Source organism: Postia placenta, assembly GCF_002117355.1.
Source record: "Postia placenta MAD-698-R-SB12 unplaced genomic scaffold POSPLAscaffold_11, whole genome shotgun sequence".
In the NCBI taxonomy this organism is placed as follows: Eukaryota; Fungi; Basidiomycota; class Agaricomycetes; order Polyporales; family Adustoporiaceae; genus Rhodonia; species Rhodonia placenta.
Window position 1 is genome coordinate 840,741 of NW_020169842.1, and position 16,732 is coordinate 857,472.

Here is a 16,732-nt window from a genome sequence, read left to right on the forward strand (position 1 = left end):
GTAGATCGCGTATCTGAACCGAAATGGGCGCAGAAGTGTCTACATACGAAGGCCCCCCGGGAATCCTGGAGGCAAGAGATCTGCCTTCTGTAGCACGGTACATGCGATCGAAGGAATGCAAGAACGTCTTTGTCATGGTGAGATGCTGTCCGGCGTCTCTGGTATCAAACTGACTTTCAGGACGATTGCTCGATGCCCATGCTGTAGCTCGGTGCTGGTAAGTAGAGAAGATAGGTCGAAACATCCCGTCTAACTGTGTCTTCCGCACAGGCGTGAGCACGTCCGCCGGCATCCCCGACTTCAGATCGCCAGAGACAGGTGCGTCATAGCCGAACTGTCACCCGGGACCAACTCATTCGTAACACGACTGACATGTCCGGCAGGCCTGTATGTGAGTAATAAGGCATTAATGTTACTATCAAGGTGTCGGCGACCGATGATGCTCTCTCGCTCAGGCGAACCTCGCACGGCTGAATCTTCCGTACCCGGAGGCAGTCTTTGATATCTCCTTCTTCCGAGAGAATCCTAAACCTTGTAAGTATCATTTCCGCGATCGTACAGTTTCAGCTTAAATATAGTATGCCGTCTAGTTTATACCCTCGCCTATGAACTCCTCCCGGGACGATTCCGCCCGACGGCCACGCACTCATTTGTCCGCCTCCTCGCCGACAAAAGTCTCCTCCACACATGCTTCACCCAGAACATAGACACTCTCGAGCGGCGAGCCGGCGTGCCCGCACATAAAATCGTCGAAGCGCACGGGAGCTTCGCTAGCCAACGGTGCATAGAGTGCAGGACGCCGCTTGATGGCGACGTAATGCGGCGATGCCTCAAGAGAAAAATCACCGCGCGATGCCCTGAATGCGAGGGGCTCGTCAAGCCCGACATCGTCTTCTTCGGGGAGGCGGTACGTCTCGAGACTATCAGAGGGCCGCATGGAAGCTAACAAACGTGTCCGGTAGTTGCCCGAACGCTTCCACCAATCTGTTCCGCTCCTCAGCAGCGCGGACCTCCTATTTGTCATTGGCACCTCGCTCAAGGTTCAGCCATTTGCGTCCCTGGCATCCCTGGTCCCTCCGCACTGCCCGCGTGTGCTCATCAACCGTGAGCTCGTTGGCGATTTCACTAGCCGGCCAGACGACGTCGTCTCTCTGGGTAAGTGCGATGATGTCGTCAGGTCTCTCTGCAAGGAGCTCGGCTGGGAGGAGGACCTGGATGGCGCGTGGAAAGCTACGGAGGGTAGTGTAGTAGATTTCGGCGAGGAGCAACCGGATACAGGAGAAACAGAACAGGAGAGGCTGGAGAAAGAAGTCGAGGGTATACGCGTCAAGCTCTCAAAATTGCTGGGCGCTAGACAGGCGGCGCAGGTGGCCACTGAGGAGCCACAGCCGGAGACGGGATCACCAGTTACAACTGGAGACGAGGTTCCCGTGATAGAGGATCAGGCCCAGGATTCAGAGGAGGTAGAGACGGCAAAGGAAGCAGAGACAGCAAATGAGGCAGAGACGGCAACGGCAAAGGAGGTAAAGACGGCGACAATCGTGGGCGACAATCCGGTCGAAGACACCGTGCAGCAGGATAGCGACGCAACTACCTCTGACCACAATACTACGAATGATCATCCGAAGGAGAAGCTGTAAGAGCATTGCTCTCAAAGTGTTGTTGTATACCGCTATCGAATGCATCCTCATCTGAGCTTTTATCATCGGCTGCGGGGTACGAGGGACCAGTGTCTGGACAGACCAGTACGTCAGTCTACACGTCTTAATCAGAGTTCGGCGACATCATACATCTCGGCGATCTTAACAATTCTGCCGCAAGTGGGCTATTAAGAACTCAACAATTTGGTCAAAGTACCCGTCAGGGCTCCCATATCGTTGTTCAGCGCCCTCTCGATAGTCGAAGGAATGTTCTTCGCCTGCGATTATGATGAGACGTGCCTCAATCCCTGCACGCTGTAGCGACGCATGTAGATGGCGAGATTCATCGGCGGGCACCGCGGAGTCCACAGATCCATGAACTAGTATAGTTGGTGGCCAGTCAGCATGGGACGCCGCGAGCTGTGGGAACAGGGGACTGTGTCGTTTTGGAATGGCAGACTTCAGCTGGAGAGTAGCTCCTTCGTCTTGAGATTGTGACGCATCGACTGTAGTTACCGAGTCTGCAGGCAGTAGTGCAATAGGTTCACGCAAGGCAGCGCTCAGACTCGGTTCGTGGCAGCCCGTGTAATAGTCTAGAAAGGTACCTAGTTGCAGGTAAAGCCTCGTCAGTAACATACGAGGATTAGCGGGGTAACCCGGTGTCGTTGAGCTCTGAGGGTGATAGGCCAGCGGAGAATCAGACACAGGATGCAGGATATGGCAGCCAGGGTGCAGGTAGCATGCGAAGTCGTCCGGGTTGAGTAGCTCGCGCCCACGAAAGAAGACCTCGTTCTTCGGAGAGAGATAGTGTGGCGTCTGCAGTGCTTGTGGGTTATCATCGTCTTAGACAGCAGGTCATAGAAAACACACCAGGAAGTTACCACCCATCCCGTACATAGACAGGACGGCCCTTGGTCTCGGAGTAGCATGCATAGCAGCAAGATACACACATAGACCTCCCGCGCTTGTTCCAGCGACAGCAATGGCTTCGCAATCGATCTGGAAGTTTGAGATGCGTCCCAAGCCCTGCTCTGGTTTGGAAAGCTCTGCGTTCAGGTTAGATGCCACGTATCGGATTGCATCCTTAACATCTTCCAAGGTCTCGTGTCCAGTGGCAGGTGGGATAAGACGATAGTCAACGCACACGAAGGCGCATCCAGCTGTTGTTAAACGATCTGTACGTAGCAGGTTCAGAGATAGAATGATCCCACTAGAGTAGGCGGCCGAGTGCATTAGAGTCTAACAGCACATACTTGACAACCACACAGGGAACCAGCTTCGTCTATTGCCGACAGTCAGACCACCTCCGTGAAAGTAGATGACGGCGGGTACCACGGCCCCTTGTGCTGGCTGTCCACTGCGGGGAGCGTGTACGTCAAGCTTTAGTTCCAGATCATCAACTAGTTTGTACGTAAGGCATATAGGTGAGGGGTTATCAGAGAGACCAGACATCGCCGTTGTCGCAGTCGGAGGGAACGAGGATAAGACAAGACAAACGCGTCACACGTGACGAGACGCGTTCATCTCACTCAAGCACGGTCAACACGCTGCCCCCTCTTCTCAGGTCGCGTTGAGTGCCCCTCTCTGTGCGACTCCCAAGCCCTTTTATACAGCGTCGCCAACGTATATAGTGCTCAGATGGCCTCAGAAGCAATTCAGCGCCAGATCGCTACCAAGTGGCAGGGCTCTTTCACCCGTCTCAATCGTGATCAGCCCGGTATCTTGGGCCTTCTGTCTTTCAGCGAGGTGAGCATACCATACCATACCTTGAACAAGCCTTATACTTGACCAAATTAGGCATGGAAGGTAGCATCCGACTTCCTACAGCCCCGGGATTTGACAGACCCTTCCAGTAAGAAAGAGTACAGTAAGTCGTGCCTGCGCCACTGCGTCAATGGTACGCGCGTGCTACTATAATCATAGACGTGCAGCAAATAAAAGTGGCTATCGACATTCTGAGCAAGTCAAAGATGTTGCCCATGTTACTGGAGAATTTCCTTGGTTTGTTATCCGCTTCATAGACCAGTTTAGGAATTCAATATCCCTGCAGAGGGTATGCGTAAACAGCAATACCTGATAAATCGTGAGGTTCAACAGTTCATGGCAACATACGAAGTGCATTCCCCTCTCTGCTGATTTAGATAGTAGCTCACCTGTTTGTCTCAGGAGACAGAAGACTCCCAATATATTGCTCGTCTCGTATATCGGCTATTAGAATGGTATAGGGCTTGGTTACCAATACCCGAGTGAGTTATTCTCATGCAATGATAGTTCCCATATGATGACAACCTGACATTGTCGCGCAAGGCTAGGGCACACCATTCTCTCCGCATATACCCTTGCCTTCCAGACACACGTTTTCTCGGTCCTGCCCCGATCATTCTCGAAAGGATTCAAAGAGCTTGTGAATTCGACATTTGATCTCATGCAAGCGACATCCCCGCCTCCCTGGGCACCACCTTCCTTGAACCCGACACAGCCCATGCGTTACGATCTACCCCTGTGGACCGCCTTCGAACACCTTGGTCTGCTGGACCGCTATGAATCTCTCATCTCGAGTGTGTGTTACGAGCATATCGAAACCCATATACTGGAGACGTGCGCCGAGAAATGGGGGACACCAATGCTCAACCAGTTGCGAGAGTGGATGACCAATAAGATTGTCCCATGGATGGTGATGCCCTACGCAAGAGGTGCAAGGAGTGGTAAGTGCCATTCCGTGTAGTCTGTGCGCTACACTCGAAGCGTTGACGATATCGTTCCTGTAGCTGAGGAAGCTAGATCAATGTTACAAGGCGTGGGCTCGAGATTCGACTTCCATGTGTGCAAGACATTGGCAGATCTACGGTGAGTTCAATGCAGATCAATGCCTTCAGAATCATCTCCGACAATTGATCCGTGCAGTACCAAAGAGATATTTGATATTATTGTCGACTATCCTGACTCATCAGGCGCTTTGCAAGATCTCAAGGTAAACCGACGAATTAACTGATATACTCACATGGAGGTGTTCATTATACGACCTTCAGGAGTGTCTTGCTCGCGTCGATCAACGTGCTCCGCTAGTACAAACTCTGCGAAAAGCGTGCGTCGCGCGAACGCCTTTTGTTTATTGGATAGCCGGTGCTTAGCGAGTGATTAGGAACAAGAAGCGACTGCTGCATCCGGGTGCAGATACGAAGGACATAATAACACAATACGTGTCAATTATCCGATGTCTACGTATCGTCGACCCACCCGGCGTTTTACTTTTTAAAGTCGCAGATCCTATCCGCAAATATCTCAGGTATGGCAAACTTATCCTCTGGCTACAGCCAGATCTACTAGACGGTCACGCCCACGATTTCACAGAGAACGACCAGATACCATACGATGTATTGTGGCAAGTTTGGTCGGCGATGACGAGAGTGGTGATTCTTTGGTGGACGAGAACGAGCCTATTCAACCGTTGCAGCAGCTGCAGGTAGAGGATTTCACGGATCCGAACTGGGAACCAGAACCCATCGATGCTGGCCCTGGTACGTAGGAGAATCCGACGCTGATGCGCGTCTTCACTGGATTGATGATGCGATATTCTCATAGATTTCCGCACCAACAAGCCGAGTGATGTCATCAGCACCCTTGTTAGTATTTATGATTCCAAGGACCTCTTTGTCAAGGAGCTGCAAGTACTGCTCGCGCAACGGTTGCTGGCGATTACTGATGGGAACTTCGAACGAGAGGTGAGCGATACCCGGCTCAAAACACGGTTAGGATTTAACGCTTCCGATAGCGGCGAAACATTGAGATTCTCAAGATCCGCTTTGGGGAGGCCGCTTTACAAGTCTGTGAAGTCATGTTGAGAGATATGACCGACTCCAAGCGTACAGACCAACATGTGCAGTCGCAGAAGCGGGTTCGTGGAACCCTAAAGCGCTCGTCTCTTTCGTGCATTGATAATGATCTGTTCTCATAGGTATCTCTTCACCCAACTATCATCTCAAAGCATTTCTGGCCGCCATTACAATCGAGCAAATTCCACATGCCTGGGCAATTCAAGCAGTAAGGCCACAAAACTTTCTTATAAGCGTTGCCATTTGACTGCATGTGTTGCTAGGATCCAGGATGACTACGCCAAAGAATTCATGGCATTTAAACCAGATAAGAGGCTTCGTTGGCTTCCCCATCTGGGCACCATCCATCTCGAAATCGAGCTCCAGGACCGAACAGTGCCTGCCGATGTGCCTCCACTAGAGGCTGCTTTCATTGAACTTTTCTCCGAAAGGGGTAAGTACGAAGGCATTAGTATATTCCACTGCCTGGTGTGTCTGGCTAACGGCTCTCGCCATAGATTTGTGGACTGTGGACGAGCTAATCGCTCGGGTAGGGTCTGTTGATCGAACATCAGCCCTCAGAGCATTGATGACATGGGCTGAAATGGGCGTACTGAAAGAAGACGGGGACAATCGGTATAGACTACTAGAGGTCGCTGAGGACGGCTCCAGTTCTGGATCAAGACCTGCACCGCCGAAGCCCGGTAAGCACAATTCGACTGGTGATATGAAGACAGCCTGTCTAACTCTTCGCTTTGATCCAGCTCAAATCATTGAGGATGTGCCTGCCGTCTTGACTGTGCAACACCAGCAGGCTGAGCAGATGAAGATCTTCTGGAAGGTGAGTTTTGCAAGGGAAGGAACTGCGTGTCGATGCTAATATTCCGACGTTGTACAGTTCATTGAAGGCATGCTCACCAATCTTGGAACTTTAAGTCTGGATCGGATACAGACAATGCTTAAATTTGCACCCGGATATGACCGTACTATTGAACAACTAGGGGCGTTCATGGAAGCAGCGAGGAGAGAAGGACTTGTAAATGTTAAGGACGGCATGTGGAAATTGAATCGTCAATAATGATGTGTTATCTACCTGGTTTATGCAACCGTCACGACGAGCATAGAGAACGTGCAGACTGATACGTGGCAAAATGTAGAGGTTGAAAAAACGGCTTCGACGAGTTGTATGCCCATTGGCTGGATTGAACAACCGACCTCACCATTACGAGTGGCGCGCTCTACCACTGAGCTAAACGGGCTGCATATAATTACCAAATACAACATACTAGTAGGGTACAAATACACAGCCTTAGGGACGCTCTTGTCGACACCCTAAACTTGACATTGCCAACCATTCGCATCTAGTATGCCTCAGGCCTCGGAGAAGCTGCGAACCTCAGATGTGGTCGGGCTTGATGGGCTCACTGTCAGTTGCTGACCTCAATGTAGCTCACAATTCTGATTGGTTTTCTGGTGCCAGAACTATCATCTTCATGAAGAAGTTGGTCGGGGTATGACATCTATTGTCTACCGCGCAATCTGTAGGAGAGGTCGTCTTCGTAATCGCATAGTTGCCTTGAAGGTGTGTCCATAATCATTTTCCCGAGCCCATCGGTCAAGGTGAGAGGGCATGAGCAGATTAAAAAGCCTTCCAATGGACCGGGTGACGGAAACAATGCCGCATTGCCATCCTCACCCTCCGCGATACACTACTCCCTTCATCATCCCGCCATCGTCTCTCTTTTATCCCATTTCACATGCGCCTCAGGTCGCTTCCATGTCTTGGAGTTCTGCTCCAGAGGGTCGCTTGAAGCATTTTTACATTCACGGGAAGGTTCCCGTACGTCCGAAGGTGAACTCAGAGGAGTTGGTCGGTCTTTGGTGGATGCACTTCTCTACCTGAAGAAAGAGCGCGTTGTGCATCGTGCCATTTGTCCAGGCAACATTCTCCTGACTGAAGACTTACGAGTCGTACGTATCTCACATGCAGTTTCGTCGATGGCTCACGACTTGTGCTATTTAGAAACTGTCCGACTTTGGCCTTTCTGCACGCCTCCCCATAGTCTCTTCTGCGATTTCAGGGATCTGTGACTCACCGAACTATGTAGCACCGTGAGTTTACATGCTCCGCTCCACAGTGCATACCTGATTTTGTGCGCACAGAGAGATCATCTCTCGTCTTCCCCACGGTCCTAGCGTTGACCTATGGTCATTGGGTTGTGTGCTGCTGAGATGTCTGTCCGGAAGAACTCCATTCAAGGTATGATTACTCCAAGCAGCGTGTCGTTTTTCTCTGAAGCATTGCCAGGCATCCACCGCTGACGAGGTATACGCCAATGTGACCCGTGGTGAGTACACCCTTCCCGAAGTCACATCGCAAGAAGCCAAGGACCTATTGTCTGGTTTGATACAAGTGGTAAGCTCGACCTCTGTGCAGGCTAGGAGTTTGATCTCACATTGTACAGGATCCCGCCGATCGCATTCCTCTATACCGTATTCCTACCCATCCCTTTTTTAACTCACTGTTCGCTATCCAATTGCTCACGATGGACTCACGGAGACCTCCATCACGAACCTCTGTACAGAAGGAGAATGTGCCAGCTTCTAAGTCAAAGCTGTATCCCCCACTCCTGTCCAAAGGCGCGCCACCCACTAAAGCACCCACAAACTTCTATTCTATGTCAGATAACAACCCGAGAAAACCGTTCACCGACACCAAGAATCGAGACCTGCGGAGTATCTTGAGTGACGAGCTGGCTTCACTCCCGTCAACGACGAGCTTCGGGGCTCTGAGGCGCGTTATGTCCGCCCCACACCCCGATATAGATCCGGTAAGCTGCCCTGGGCCTCAACGCACGGGAGTTCCTCCTAGGGTATCGTCTATGCCGACTACGCCTCCGCTGACTGCAGACTCTGGGCTTGGCTCGCTTCCGTCTGGCACTCTGTACGACGCGAACAACTGCTGCCCCGAATCTGAGAAGGGCGAAGTGGTATTCTTACGGCATCCTCTGCTAGCTATACCTGGTACATATAGCTACGGAGATCTAGCGAAATACAAAGACGCAGCATTCATATCGAAGCAATCTGGGCAACGAGGTCGCAGTCACTCGATCGCGTCTGCAGCGCCTACCAGGAGACTCAGTGCGGTTTCTTTAGCTGACAAAGCGGTGGCAACGTCTCGACCTAGCTCGGCTCAAGAGACCTCTCGCAACCGCCAGAGCTCGCTGTCGCCTGTCCGTTCGTCAGTACCTAAGGAGATCCCCGGGCTGTCTGCTCTGTCAACTGCATATCTAGCCCCAAAGACGCACAAGGTCGCTGCCGGCCAGCTCGTTGTGCTCCCATCGAAGTCGCTGCTGATCGACTTCCGAGAAGGCGAGCGCAGGAAGGGCCAGAAGGGCATTGAAGTCCTCATGACTAGCCCTGACGGGCAGATGGTAGGTCGACTGGCCCGGCCTGGGTCCTCAAACTAGGTAGATACTTACGAGTCTCGTGGGCCGCTAGGTTCACGTCTACAGCGCGCCGCATCTGAGCACTCCCTGCTGCCTAGCGGAGCCTCTGGCGACGTACCCCATGCGAGAATTGCCTGCGCAATACCGGAAGCTGTATGGCGACGCGGGTCGCGTAGTGGACCACTTGAAGCAGCGCATTCCGAAGGTGAGTCGTGTCGCGAGCCTGTCGACCGCGTACATTCAGCCCCTTTGTAGCTCGTCCTACATAAGCCGGAATACAAGTGCACCCTGATGGCGAACGAGCCCCTCGGGGACATCGAAGTCGTCTTCACGCCAGAGGTCCTCGGGGTGGCAGGGAGTTACTCGAAAGGCGGGACGTCTATCCCTCAGGGCCCGAACCTGCGTGTGCGACTGTCGCGCTTGCGCCAATCCGCTGAAATTTCTCGGCACGTCCCTCCTGCGTCTGAGGGTCGGCCAGGCACGGGCGAGTGGGTAAAGAAAGTCTTACCAGTCACTCCTGGCGAATATGCTCTTTTAGGTGAGGCTCTGGAGAAGCTGGAGTCGACGGAGAAGACCGGCTGGCGACATCTTGTGGACTTCTTGATGATATGCCAAGCTGTGGAAGAGCTAGAAACGAAGAGCGAACAACGCGCTGGGGACGTACATGTAGGCCCTTCCTTGATTCCTCCGTTGGAGCTGGCTGCTGTGCCCGACAACTCTGGTGACGACCGTGGAAGACAAGGAGGGCGTCAACGCCTGAAGGACGTCCTCAAACGGCAGGAGGATGCTAATGCGGTGCCGCGACCCCCTGGATCTGTCAACGTAAAGGACAGCGCCGACGACAATGAGACTCTACTGACTGTGGCGACGACTGCGAGCACGAATGTGCTGCGATCTATGGAGCTGCCTCCCCGGCCCTCAAAGTTCTCCTCTGGCTCAGCTCGGAACACTGGTGGCAGGCGCGTCGTCTCTGAGAATGACTCGAAAACAGTGGCTGGGCTAGACTATGTCTCGGGCTCTGACTCTTGGGCGACCTACGGGCGACTAGCGCGCAGGTCTGCGCAGACGGCACTGGATAATGTGGCGGATCACTCGCGCACACCTCAAACGCGATTCATACCCTCGGTAGGGTGGTGCATTCGTTACAAATCGGGTGAGGGTGCTCGTTACAGGGTGATGTTTCAGGACGGTGCAGCTCTGGAAGTCGAGGTGGCCTCCAATGTGCAGGACGCGGTGCAATTCAGCAGCAGTGTGGCGGAGCAGTCCATGTATGTGCCTCCATTTCTGGATGCGCTACAAACGCTGACGGGTCTACCGCATGGTCACAGGATGATGTCGCTCGAGGCTGCGGAGACGAGGATCCCCGAGCGGATGAAGGCGCTCGTTGCGTTCATCCGGTTGTTCGATGATGGCTGACGGAAAGACGGTCTGTGTCGTTGTTCCTGTGGCTGCCCTTCATGTGAAGATGTTTGTTTTCTTGGAACAGAGATTGTCTGTTGTTGTTGTCCCGCTTTAATGAAGTCACAAGTCGAGGTTGCTAGACGTCTGAATGACCGGTCGTAACTGAGCGCACTCCTGACAGATCTGCGAGTGCCGATTGGCAATTGGGAAAGCATCCGCGGCGAGCACCGCCGCCGCCGACACACGTGCTACGAAACGCCGACACTGCCAATTTGAATATGTCGAACAAGCGATACCTCCGCCGCACCGTTGCGACGAGGTGAATAAACCCCGGATGTATGCCCCACGGGGAGCATTGATAGCGTCGGAGGTCGGCGGCTGGCCATCGAGGCGGGTGCTCAGAATGGAAGGTATGGAGTTGGGAGCCAGAAGTGGTGATCGGTGCAGTGCCATACGCCGGTTGACACTGTGATGCACCCTCGTCATGCTAGTCTCCTCCTGTCCCGGCGCTGTCGCACGCTCTTCGCCGCCCACTGCCCGTCTCCATTTATCGTTAATTCCCCTCTCGGTCTTCGTCGTTTGTTCCCGTTTCCATCACCTCCCTCGGCTAGCTGTTACGTGTCGCGCGCAGCTCCGTATATAATGGACGGGCCTACAGCCCCCGAAGGGACCCCCACAGCTAGCGCTGGATTGATGACCGCCATGACTTTCACGACTGAGACGAACAAGCCCCGCACGCTCATCCTGTGCTTCGATGGTACCGCAGACCAGTTTTCAGACACAGTAGGTGCATATATGCGCCGGAATGAGTTACATACTGACTGCTCGTTCGTAGAATACAAACGTTGTCAAGCTCTACTCTCTCTTCAAGAAAGAGGAATCAGAGCAGCTTTGCTATTACCAGGTATATATGCGTCTCTGTGGACCTTTGCCGAATTAGTCAGGCTCATTTTATCACTGGCCAGCCTGGCATCGGCACATATCTCAATGACGGCGTCGTGTCTCCCTTCTTTGAGTGGGGCGCGAAGATACTTGACCAAGGTGTCGCTTGGTGCGTCCAATGCAGATAATTTCGACTGCGAAGCTTAAGTCTCCCACAGGTACTTAGACGCACATGTCCGTGGTGGATATCAATTCTTGATGCAGAACTACCGCCCTGGGGATAAAATTTGTATATTTGGTGAGTGCATCTCAAGCGTTTTCTAATTGTCTTGTCGCTCACCCTTGTGGCGCCTTAGGCTTCTCTCGGGGCGCATACACAGCCCGAGCCCTTGCCGGAATGCTGCACAAGGCAAGTATTGTATCGGCACCTTACCGCTGAGCGCGCAGGGGCATCGTACTAATTTGACGATCTCGATTCCGTCCTAGATTGGACTGCTCCCCAAGAACAACCCCGAGCAGATACCATTTGCGTACAAACTGTACAAACACACGGATGCCAAGAGTATTGAGCTCGCCGAGGGTTTCAAAAGCACATTCTGCCGAGAGGTCAAGATTGAGTTCGTAGGAGTATGGTGAGTATATGCGTGTCTTCCCTCAGTAATCAAGCTCAGAATCATCTTCAGGGACACTGTTGCGAGCGTAGGCATGCTCGTCAGTCGCACTCTCCCATTTATCGCGAACAATACAACAATCAAGACATTCCGGCACGCTCTGTCCCTCGATGAGGTCGGTCCGAGCTGATCGGTTTCATTCGCGATCACCGATCACTGACGATCACCTTCAGCACCGCGCGAAGTTTCGTCCGAACCTCTACCACCGTCCCGACACCACCAAAGCTCCGCAGACTAAGTCTACACGCAAGCAGAACGTCGTGTCCCCGCCTATACCCGACACTGAGACCGAGAAGCCCGCGGACAAGGGAAAGGGCAGGACGTTCTGGCCTTTCAGCCTCGGGAACGCGAAGAACAAGCTCACGAAGCGCGCGACGAAGCGGACCAGCACGGATGCAGCGTGGTCGGACCTGCCGTCCGCCGCGGCGGAGCTGCGCTGGGGCAGGGGCAGCGCGGATGAGAAAGTCGAAAAGCTCAACACGGGCGCGGATGTGCTCGAGGTGTGGTTTGCGGGGTGTCACTGTGGTATGTCTCGTTTGTCTGTCATTTCCTGCGGCGGCGGCATGCTGACTGGGCTTTGTGTTGTCTTGTGCGTGGTGTAGATGTCGGCGGGAGCGCGGTGACGGACGACACGAAGCTGTCGCTCGCGGACATCACGCTGCACTGGATGGTGCGCCAAATCGTGCTTGCGCAATGCGGGATCGTGTTCGACCGCGAAGCTCTCCTTCTTGCGGGCATCCCTGCATCGGTCTTCACGGGCCCCGGGTTCCCCGTAACGCCGCCGCTGCCGAAGAAGTTTGCAGACGCACAATCAGAGCGCACAGTCGCTCACGCAGGCGAACCGTCGAGCAGCACAGAGGGCGGGGATGCGACCATGGAGGAGCACCACGTGCCGGGAATGGAGAAGCTGCGCGCGTTGCAGCCTTTGCACGACCAGCTATGGATGGCACCGCTCTGGTGGGTCCTGGAGATCTTGCCGACAAGCTACAACTGGCAGGAGCACAACGGGCGGTGGCACACGTCGTGGAGGTACGTCGCGCTCAACATTCTTCTGGTGCTTGTGGATGTCGGGCTGACGAGATGTGTTCTGCACCAGTCTGCACCTTGGGCAAGGCCGCCATCTGCCGCCACACCCGAACTTCCACATCACGGTCAAGCACCGGATGGACGAGAAGAACCTGCGGTACCGCCCGCGGGCGATCTGGACACCGGGAACGGAGGTCTATGTTGAGTAGACGGCGCCGCGAGGCGGGGCGGCAACGCGTAGGCTTGCCGATCCGCTGTGCATCCTCAGCATGAAGTCTTTCTATAGTCTATTTTTATCGCTTAAGGTTAATGTTTGTAGCTTTCCACGTCTTGCACGAGCTTTCGATGTCCCGTCACGCTATCCTGTTGAAATCATGTCTAGTCACGCATTCTTCACGCTCTGTACGTGTACCCTTAAACACTCACGATTGTAATGCAAGAATCATGAACCAGTGTCATCTTGCCCCAAGACTTGCATTGACTTTGCCTTAGACGCACATATAACAGGGTCCAGACTCTATATCAGGTGCGAACCTTGCCCACGCAAGTTACCGGTATCTCCGGGGCAGAAGTGGCTAGGTAGTCTGCGGACACCGCGCTCGAGGTGATGGAGAGCACGGCGTGAAGGGCGGTCATGGCAGAACACATACTGTTAGTTGCTGTTGAAGCCAAGGGCTCGGCAGAAATGGTGGCACACACTATCCATCACTACTAGCATTGTTGGCATTGTAGCTGTGTGGATGTGCACTTGGCTGCTATTGAAGTCGTTCTCAGGCATTTCACTCTGCAAGGCGGGGGTCATCATGCACGCGTCGAATCCCGATCATAGCGTCAAGCCGGCCACGTGATGCGCGCGATGGTGACGCGTCGTCTGCAGTCCTGAGTGGTTCGCGTCGAATCACCGCCGTCGCATTCGGTACCAGCCACACAACCAGCCCTTCGGAAAACCTCGCGAGCTATGACAGAGCCACGTATTGCCTTCAAAGCAGGTCGCTGCTTCCGCCGTGAGGGCACCAGCTTCGTCGACGCGAGCCCGACGAAGGGCGCGATCATCCTCCAGAACGGCGAGGATGGTCTCTTGCATTTCATGTGGAAAAACCGCCAGACGAACAACGTCGAAGAGGTGTGTTTGGGAGCCTTGCGTGTGATGTCCCGAAGCTGACCCGCCCGTGCAGGACTTGATCCTGTTCCCGTCGGACGCGGTATTCCAGAAGGTCGAGCAGTCTGCGTGGGGCCGGACGTACATCCTCAAATTCGCGTCCTCCAACCAAAGACATTTCGTGCGTGGCCCCCTTGTCTTTCTCTGCTACACACACTGAGTGCCCTGTAGTTCTGGATGCAGGTGACGCGGATACACTATTTCTGCCTGTGCGCGACGAGCTGATGTGGCCATTCAGGACGCGGATCCGAGCAGAGACGCCGAATTCGTAAGCAATGTGAACAGGCTTCTGGATGATCCCCAGACGATTCCTATATGGTGGGCACCTGGGTACAATCCTGGCCACGACGCGCAGGCGTCAACATCTTCCGCGCCAGATGCAGCTCCTACTGCCGGATCTTCTCAGGCCGCATCGTCGTGAGCATAGCATTGCATCAATGTACTGTTTGGATACTATTAAGCTCTCACGTAGGTCGCAGCCCGCCTCTAGTCAGGCGCACCAACCAACGGCGCAAGAGCTAGCACAACTACAGTCCATCATCGCTTCTATGTCTGGCGGCAGTGGTCAGCAAGGGATACCTGGTACGTTGGCTGTACCCTTCTCCCAAATGTACTGCACCTCTGTTTGCTGATAATTTGACGAACACAGAGATGTCCCTCGTTGATATTCTCACCCCCGCCAACCTAGCACCGCTTTTCAGCGAACACCCAGAGCTCGTTCGCGCATTATTCCCCTATCTCCCGCCAGATCTACCTACACACCCCACAGAGGAGACGCTCCGACAAATTGTTTCTTCACCGCAATTCCGTGCGGCTGTGCGCAACTTTGACCAGGCCCTGCGTACTGGCCTGCTGGGCGGGCTCGTCAGAGGCCTAGGTCTGCCGGAGGAGGCGGGCACCAGTATCGAAGCGTTCTTGCGTGCAATCCAGGAGCAAGCGAGAGTAGCCGACGGTGATAGTGAGGGCGATAGAATGGACACAGATTGAGGACTGGACGAGTTTACTGTCACTGATGTTGAGGTTGCTTATCCTGAACCCGACGATATTCATATATATTGTTGTACATCCCATGAGAAACAATGTCCCAAGATCTATGATACATGGTAGGCGTGCAACTTAATGGCTGCGACCAGCGAGCCACTGTAGGACGATGTCTCTGCAAGTCTCCAGGTGAGACGAGATCATGAAAGACGATATGGATAACCCACAGGTTGTGTTGGCTTTTCATTGAACACTGGATTGCCTTGAACCTTAAGGTATTCATACAGAAGAGCTGAGCAACGTACCGAATAACACTGACGTCATAGGGAAGACTCGTCAATATACTATTTAGACGCTGGAGAGCTATGACGCACCGATACCGGCCTGTTGTGGATTTTGTGAAGTTGACTGAAACAGCGATGAGATTACACTGCATATGCATCGGGTATTCCAAGGACTTACAGGGCCTGAATGAGCTCGTTCACAGGCGCGTGCCCTTGCAGATCGTTTTTGTTGCCAAGCTATGCAAATATTAATCTGCGAGCTGCACAGAGTACGATCAGACTTACCACTAGGAGCGGCACGCCAACAAGAGATGGTTGCGCGAGTAGCTGGTGCAGCTCAAACCGAGCGGTGTCGAACTTTTCCTTCTGTATGGACGGTCAGCAGGAGTCGCACATGTCCGGCCTCACGATGCATACATCCATCGAGTCCACGACGAATCTGACGGGTGGGATACTTTGTGAGAAATATATCAAGAAACTGTAGTATATTTTCACTCACACGACTGCGTCCATACCATTGCAATAGCGCTCCCATATCGACCTGTACCTCGGCTGGCCTGGAGGCCACTGGGTTTAGATGGGCGGCAAGTGAGGAGCGCGCGGACACGTACCTGCGACGTCCCATACTTTGAGAGTGACGTTCCCCCGCCGGACTTTCCTGAAGTTGAATGCGACCGTCGGCACAACGTCCTCGCTCCACTGCACACGCGGGGCACATCTGGTTTATCAGTGTTCACACATCGCGCCCGACGACGTACCTGTCCAGACCCTATCACGTTCACGAAGGACGTCTTCCCTGATGCCTGTGCACCGTGAGTACCGCACATGGCTAAGCCAATGGGGGTTGGGACGCGCCTGCAGTCCTACGATAGATATCTCGGCGGTCTTGGAGAAGAACAGGCTGAGAATGCGCAGTCGGCCAAGTGAGGAGGACGAACGACAAGATGACCCACCCGCTGAACCATTGCAGCAACGATGAGAAGAATGAAGCCATCAAGCGATAGTACAAAAAGTGTGGCGATGTACGGGTTTAGATGAAGTAAACCAAGAACTTGTAACAGTATCAGGTAATGAAGTCAAGGAGATACCAACAAGCGTCTCTGGGAGTTTCTTATAACCTCCTAACCCTAATGTGTATACATAGGTCGGCTTGATATGGGCGCTTGTCTGACTACCACCTCCCTCTTATACACTTTTCGTCGTCTTGTCTGTTTTTCGGTGCATCTTTGCTTCAAGGAGCATACTATATGCTCCGCACTCGTCATGCTTCCATAGCGAGCTGCTTCCAAAGATATATACCGCCTCACGTTCGCTGCAGCTCAACAGATTCAGAAGATCCTCAGAAGTCAGATCCCTTACGAGCACGGCCCCCACTGCTCTGGGAACTCCTAGAGGCATGGCGTCCAAGACGGGACTCCGGGGCGTCC

General features: G+C 53.6%; 7 protein-coding genes and 1 non-coding gene across 8 annotated transcripts; 5 read left to right on the forward strand and 3 right to left on the reverse strand.

The window, feature by feature from the left end:
• Positions 1 to 23: 23 nt before the first annotated feature.
• On the forward strand, positions 24 to 1,640 carry POSPLADRAFT_1149392 (hypothetical protein; the record flags this gene model as incomplete). Its single annotated transcript, XM_024486297.1, has 6 exons — positions 24 to 147; positions 271 to 318; positions 384 to 391; positions 456 to 534; positions 591 to 907; positions 963 to 1,640. 6 exons carry the CDS (start codon positions 24 to 26, stop codon positions 1,638 to 1,640), a joined length of 1,254 nt encoding a protein of 417 aa, XP_024336683.1.
• A 162-nt stretch (positions 1,641 to 1,802) lies between these two features.
• Positions 1,803 to 3,092, reverse strand: POSPLADRAFT_1149645 (hypothetical protein; the record flags this gene model as incomplete). The annotated part of the gene is made up of 3 exons (XM_024486329.1): positions 1,803 to 2,456; positions 2,511 to 2,815; positions 2,894 to 3,092. 3 exons carry the CDS (start codon positions 3,090 to 3,092, stop codon positions 1,803 to 1,805), a joined length of 1,158 nt encoding a protein of 385 aa, XP_024336684.1.
• A 186-nt stretch (positions 3,093 to 3,278) lies between these two features.
• Positions 3,279 to 6,530, forward strand: POSPLADRAFT_1149567 (hypothetical protein; the record flags this gene model as incomplete). Its single annotated transcript, XM_024486320.1, has 23 exons — positions 3,279 to 3,386; positions 3,438 to 3,507; positions 3,564 to 3,641; positions 3,672 to 3,699; positions 3,738 to 3,834; positions 3,866 to 3,886; positions 3,912 to 4,044; positions 4,073 to 4,345; positions 4,409 to 4,487; positions 4,545 to 4,611; positions 4,670 to 4,725; positions 4,783 to 4,926; positions 4,992 to 5,158; positions 5,223 to 5,263; positions 5,310 to 5,325; positions 5,368 to 5,388; positions 5,428 to 5,463; positions 5,486 to 5,535; positions 5,596 to 5,681; positions 5,737 to 5,906; positions 5,971 to 6,156; positions 6,217 to 6,293; positions 6,351 to 6,530. 23 exons carry the CDS (start codon positions 3,279 to 3,281, stop codon positions 6,528 to 6,530), a joined length of 2,184 nt encoding a protein of 727 aa, XP_024336685.1.
• A 109-nt stretch (positions 6,531 to 6,639) lies between these two features.
• On the reverse strand, positions 6,640 to 6,711 carry POSPLADRAFT_t111. Its single transcript has one exon. It is a non-coding gene; the product is annotated as a tRNA-Thr (tRNA).
• A 107-nt stretch (positions 6,712 to 6,818) lies between these two features.
• POSPLADRAFT_1070912 (hypothetical protein) lies at positions 6,819 to 10,414 on the forward strand (the record flags this gene model as incomplete). Its single annotated transcript, XM_024482416.1, has 10 exons — positions 6,819 to 6,878; positions 6,933 to 7,034; positions 7,073 to 7,423; positions 7,476 to 7,564; positions 7,616 to 7,712; positions 7,761 to 7,868; positions 7,918 to 8,886; positions 8,954 to 9,106; positions 9,157 to 10,169; positions 10,230 to 10,414. The coding sequence occupies 10 exons, from the start codon at positions 6,819 to 6,821 to the stop codon at positions 10,315 to 10,317; spliced, it is 3,030 nt and encodes a 1,009-aa protein (XP_024336686.1). The 3' UTR covers positions 10,318 to 10,414.
• A 590-nt stretch (positions 10,415 to 11,004) lies between these two features.
• Positions 11,005 to 13,090, forward strand: POSPLADRAFT_1149615 (hypothetical protein; the record flags this gene model as incomplete). The annotated part of the gene is made up of 12 exons (XM_024486325.1): positions 11,005 to 11,085; positions 11,138 to 11,206; positions 11,268 to 11,353; positions 11,403 to 11,482; positions 11,541 to 11,602; positions 11,671 to 11,816; positions 11,868 to 11,970; positions 12,029 to 12,112; positions 12,143 to 12,380; positions 12,458 to 12,603; positions 12,778 to 12,878; positions 12,952 to 13,090. The coding sequence occupies 12 exons, from the start codon at positions 11,005 to 11,007 to the stop codon at positions 13,088 to 13,090; spliced, it is 1,335 nt and encodes a 444-aa protein (XP_024336687.1).
• A 749-nt stretch (positions 13,091 to 13,839) lies between these two features.
• POSPLADRAFT_1149736 (hypothetical protein) lies at positions 13,840 to 15,027 on the forward strand (the record flags this gene model as incomplete). Its single annotated transcript, XM_024486343.1, has 6 exons — positions 13,840 to 14,004; positions 14,057 to 14,161; positions 14,212 to 14,223; positions 14,279 to 14,457; positions 14,531 to 14,622; positions 14,690 to 15,027. 6 exons carry the CDS (start codon positions 13,840 to 13,842, stop codon positions 15,025 to 15,027), a joined length of 891 nt encoding a protein of 296 aa, XP_024336688.1.
• A 129-nt stretch (positions 15,028 to 15,156) lies between these two features.
• Positions 15,157 to 16,299, reverse strand: POSPLADRAFT_1149093 (hypothetical protein; the record flags this gene model as incomplete). The annotated part of the gene is made up of 11 exons (XM_024486264.1): positions 15,157 to 15,196; positions 15,249 to 15,283; positions 15,396 to 15,429; positions 15,484 to 15,542; positions 15,591 to 15,671; positions 15,723 to 15,744; positions 15,805 to 15,862; positions 15,917 to 16,004; positions 16,064 to 16,101; positions 16,157 to 16,206; positions 16,259 to 16,299. The coding sequence occupies 11 exons, from the start codon at positions 16,297 to 16,299 to the stop codon at positions 15,157 to 15,159; spliced, it is 546 nt and encodes a 181-aa protein (XP_024336689.1).
• Positions 16,300 to 16,732: the final 433 nt, after the last annotated feature.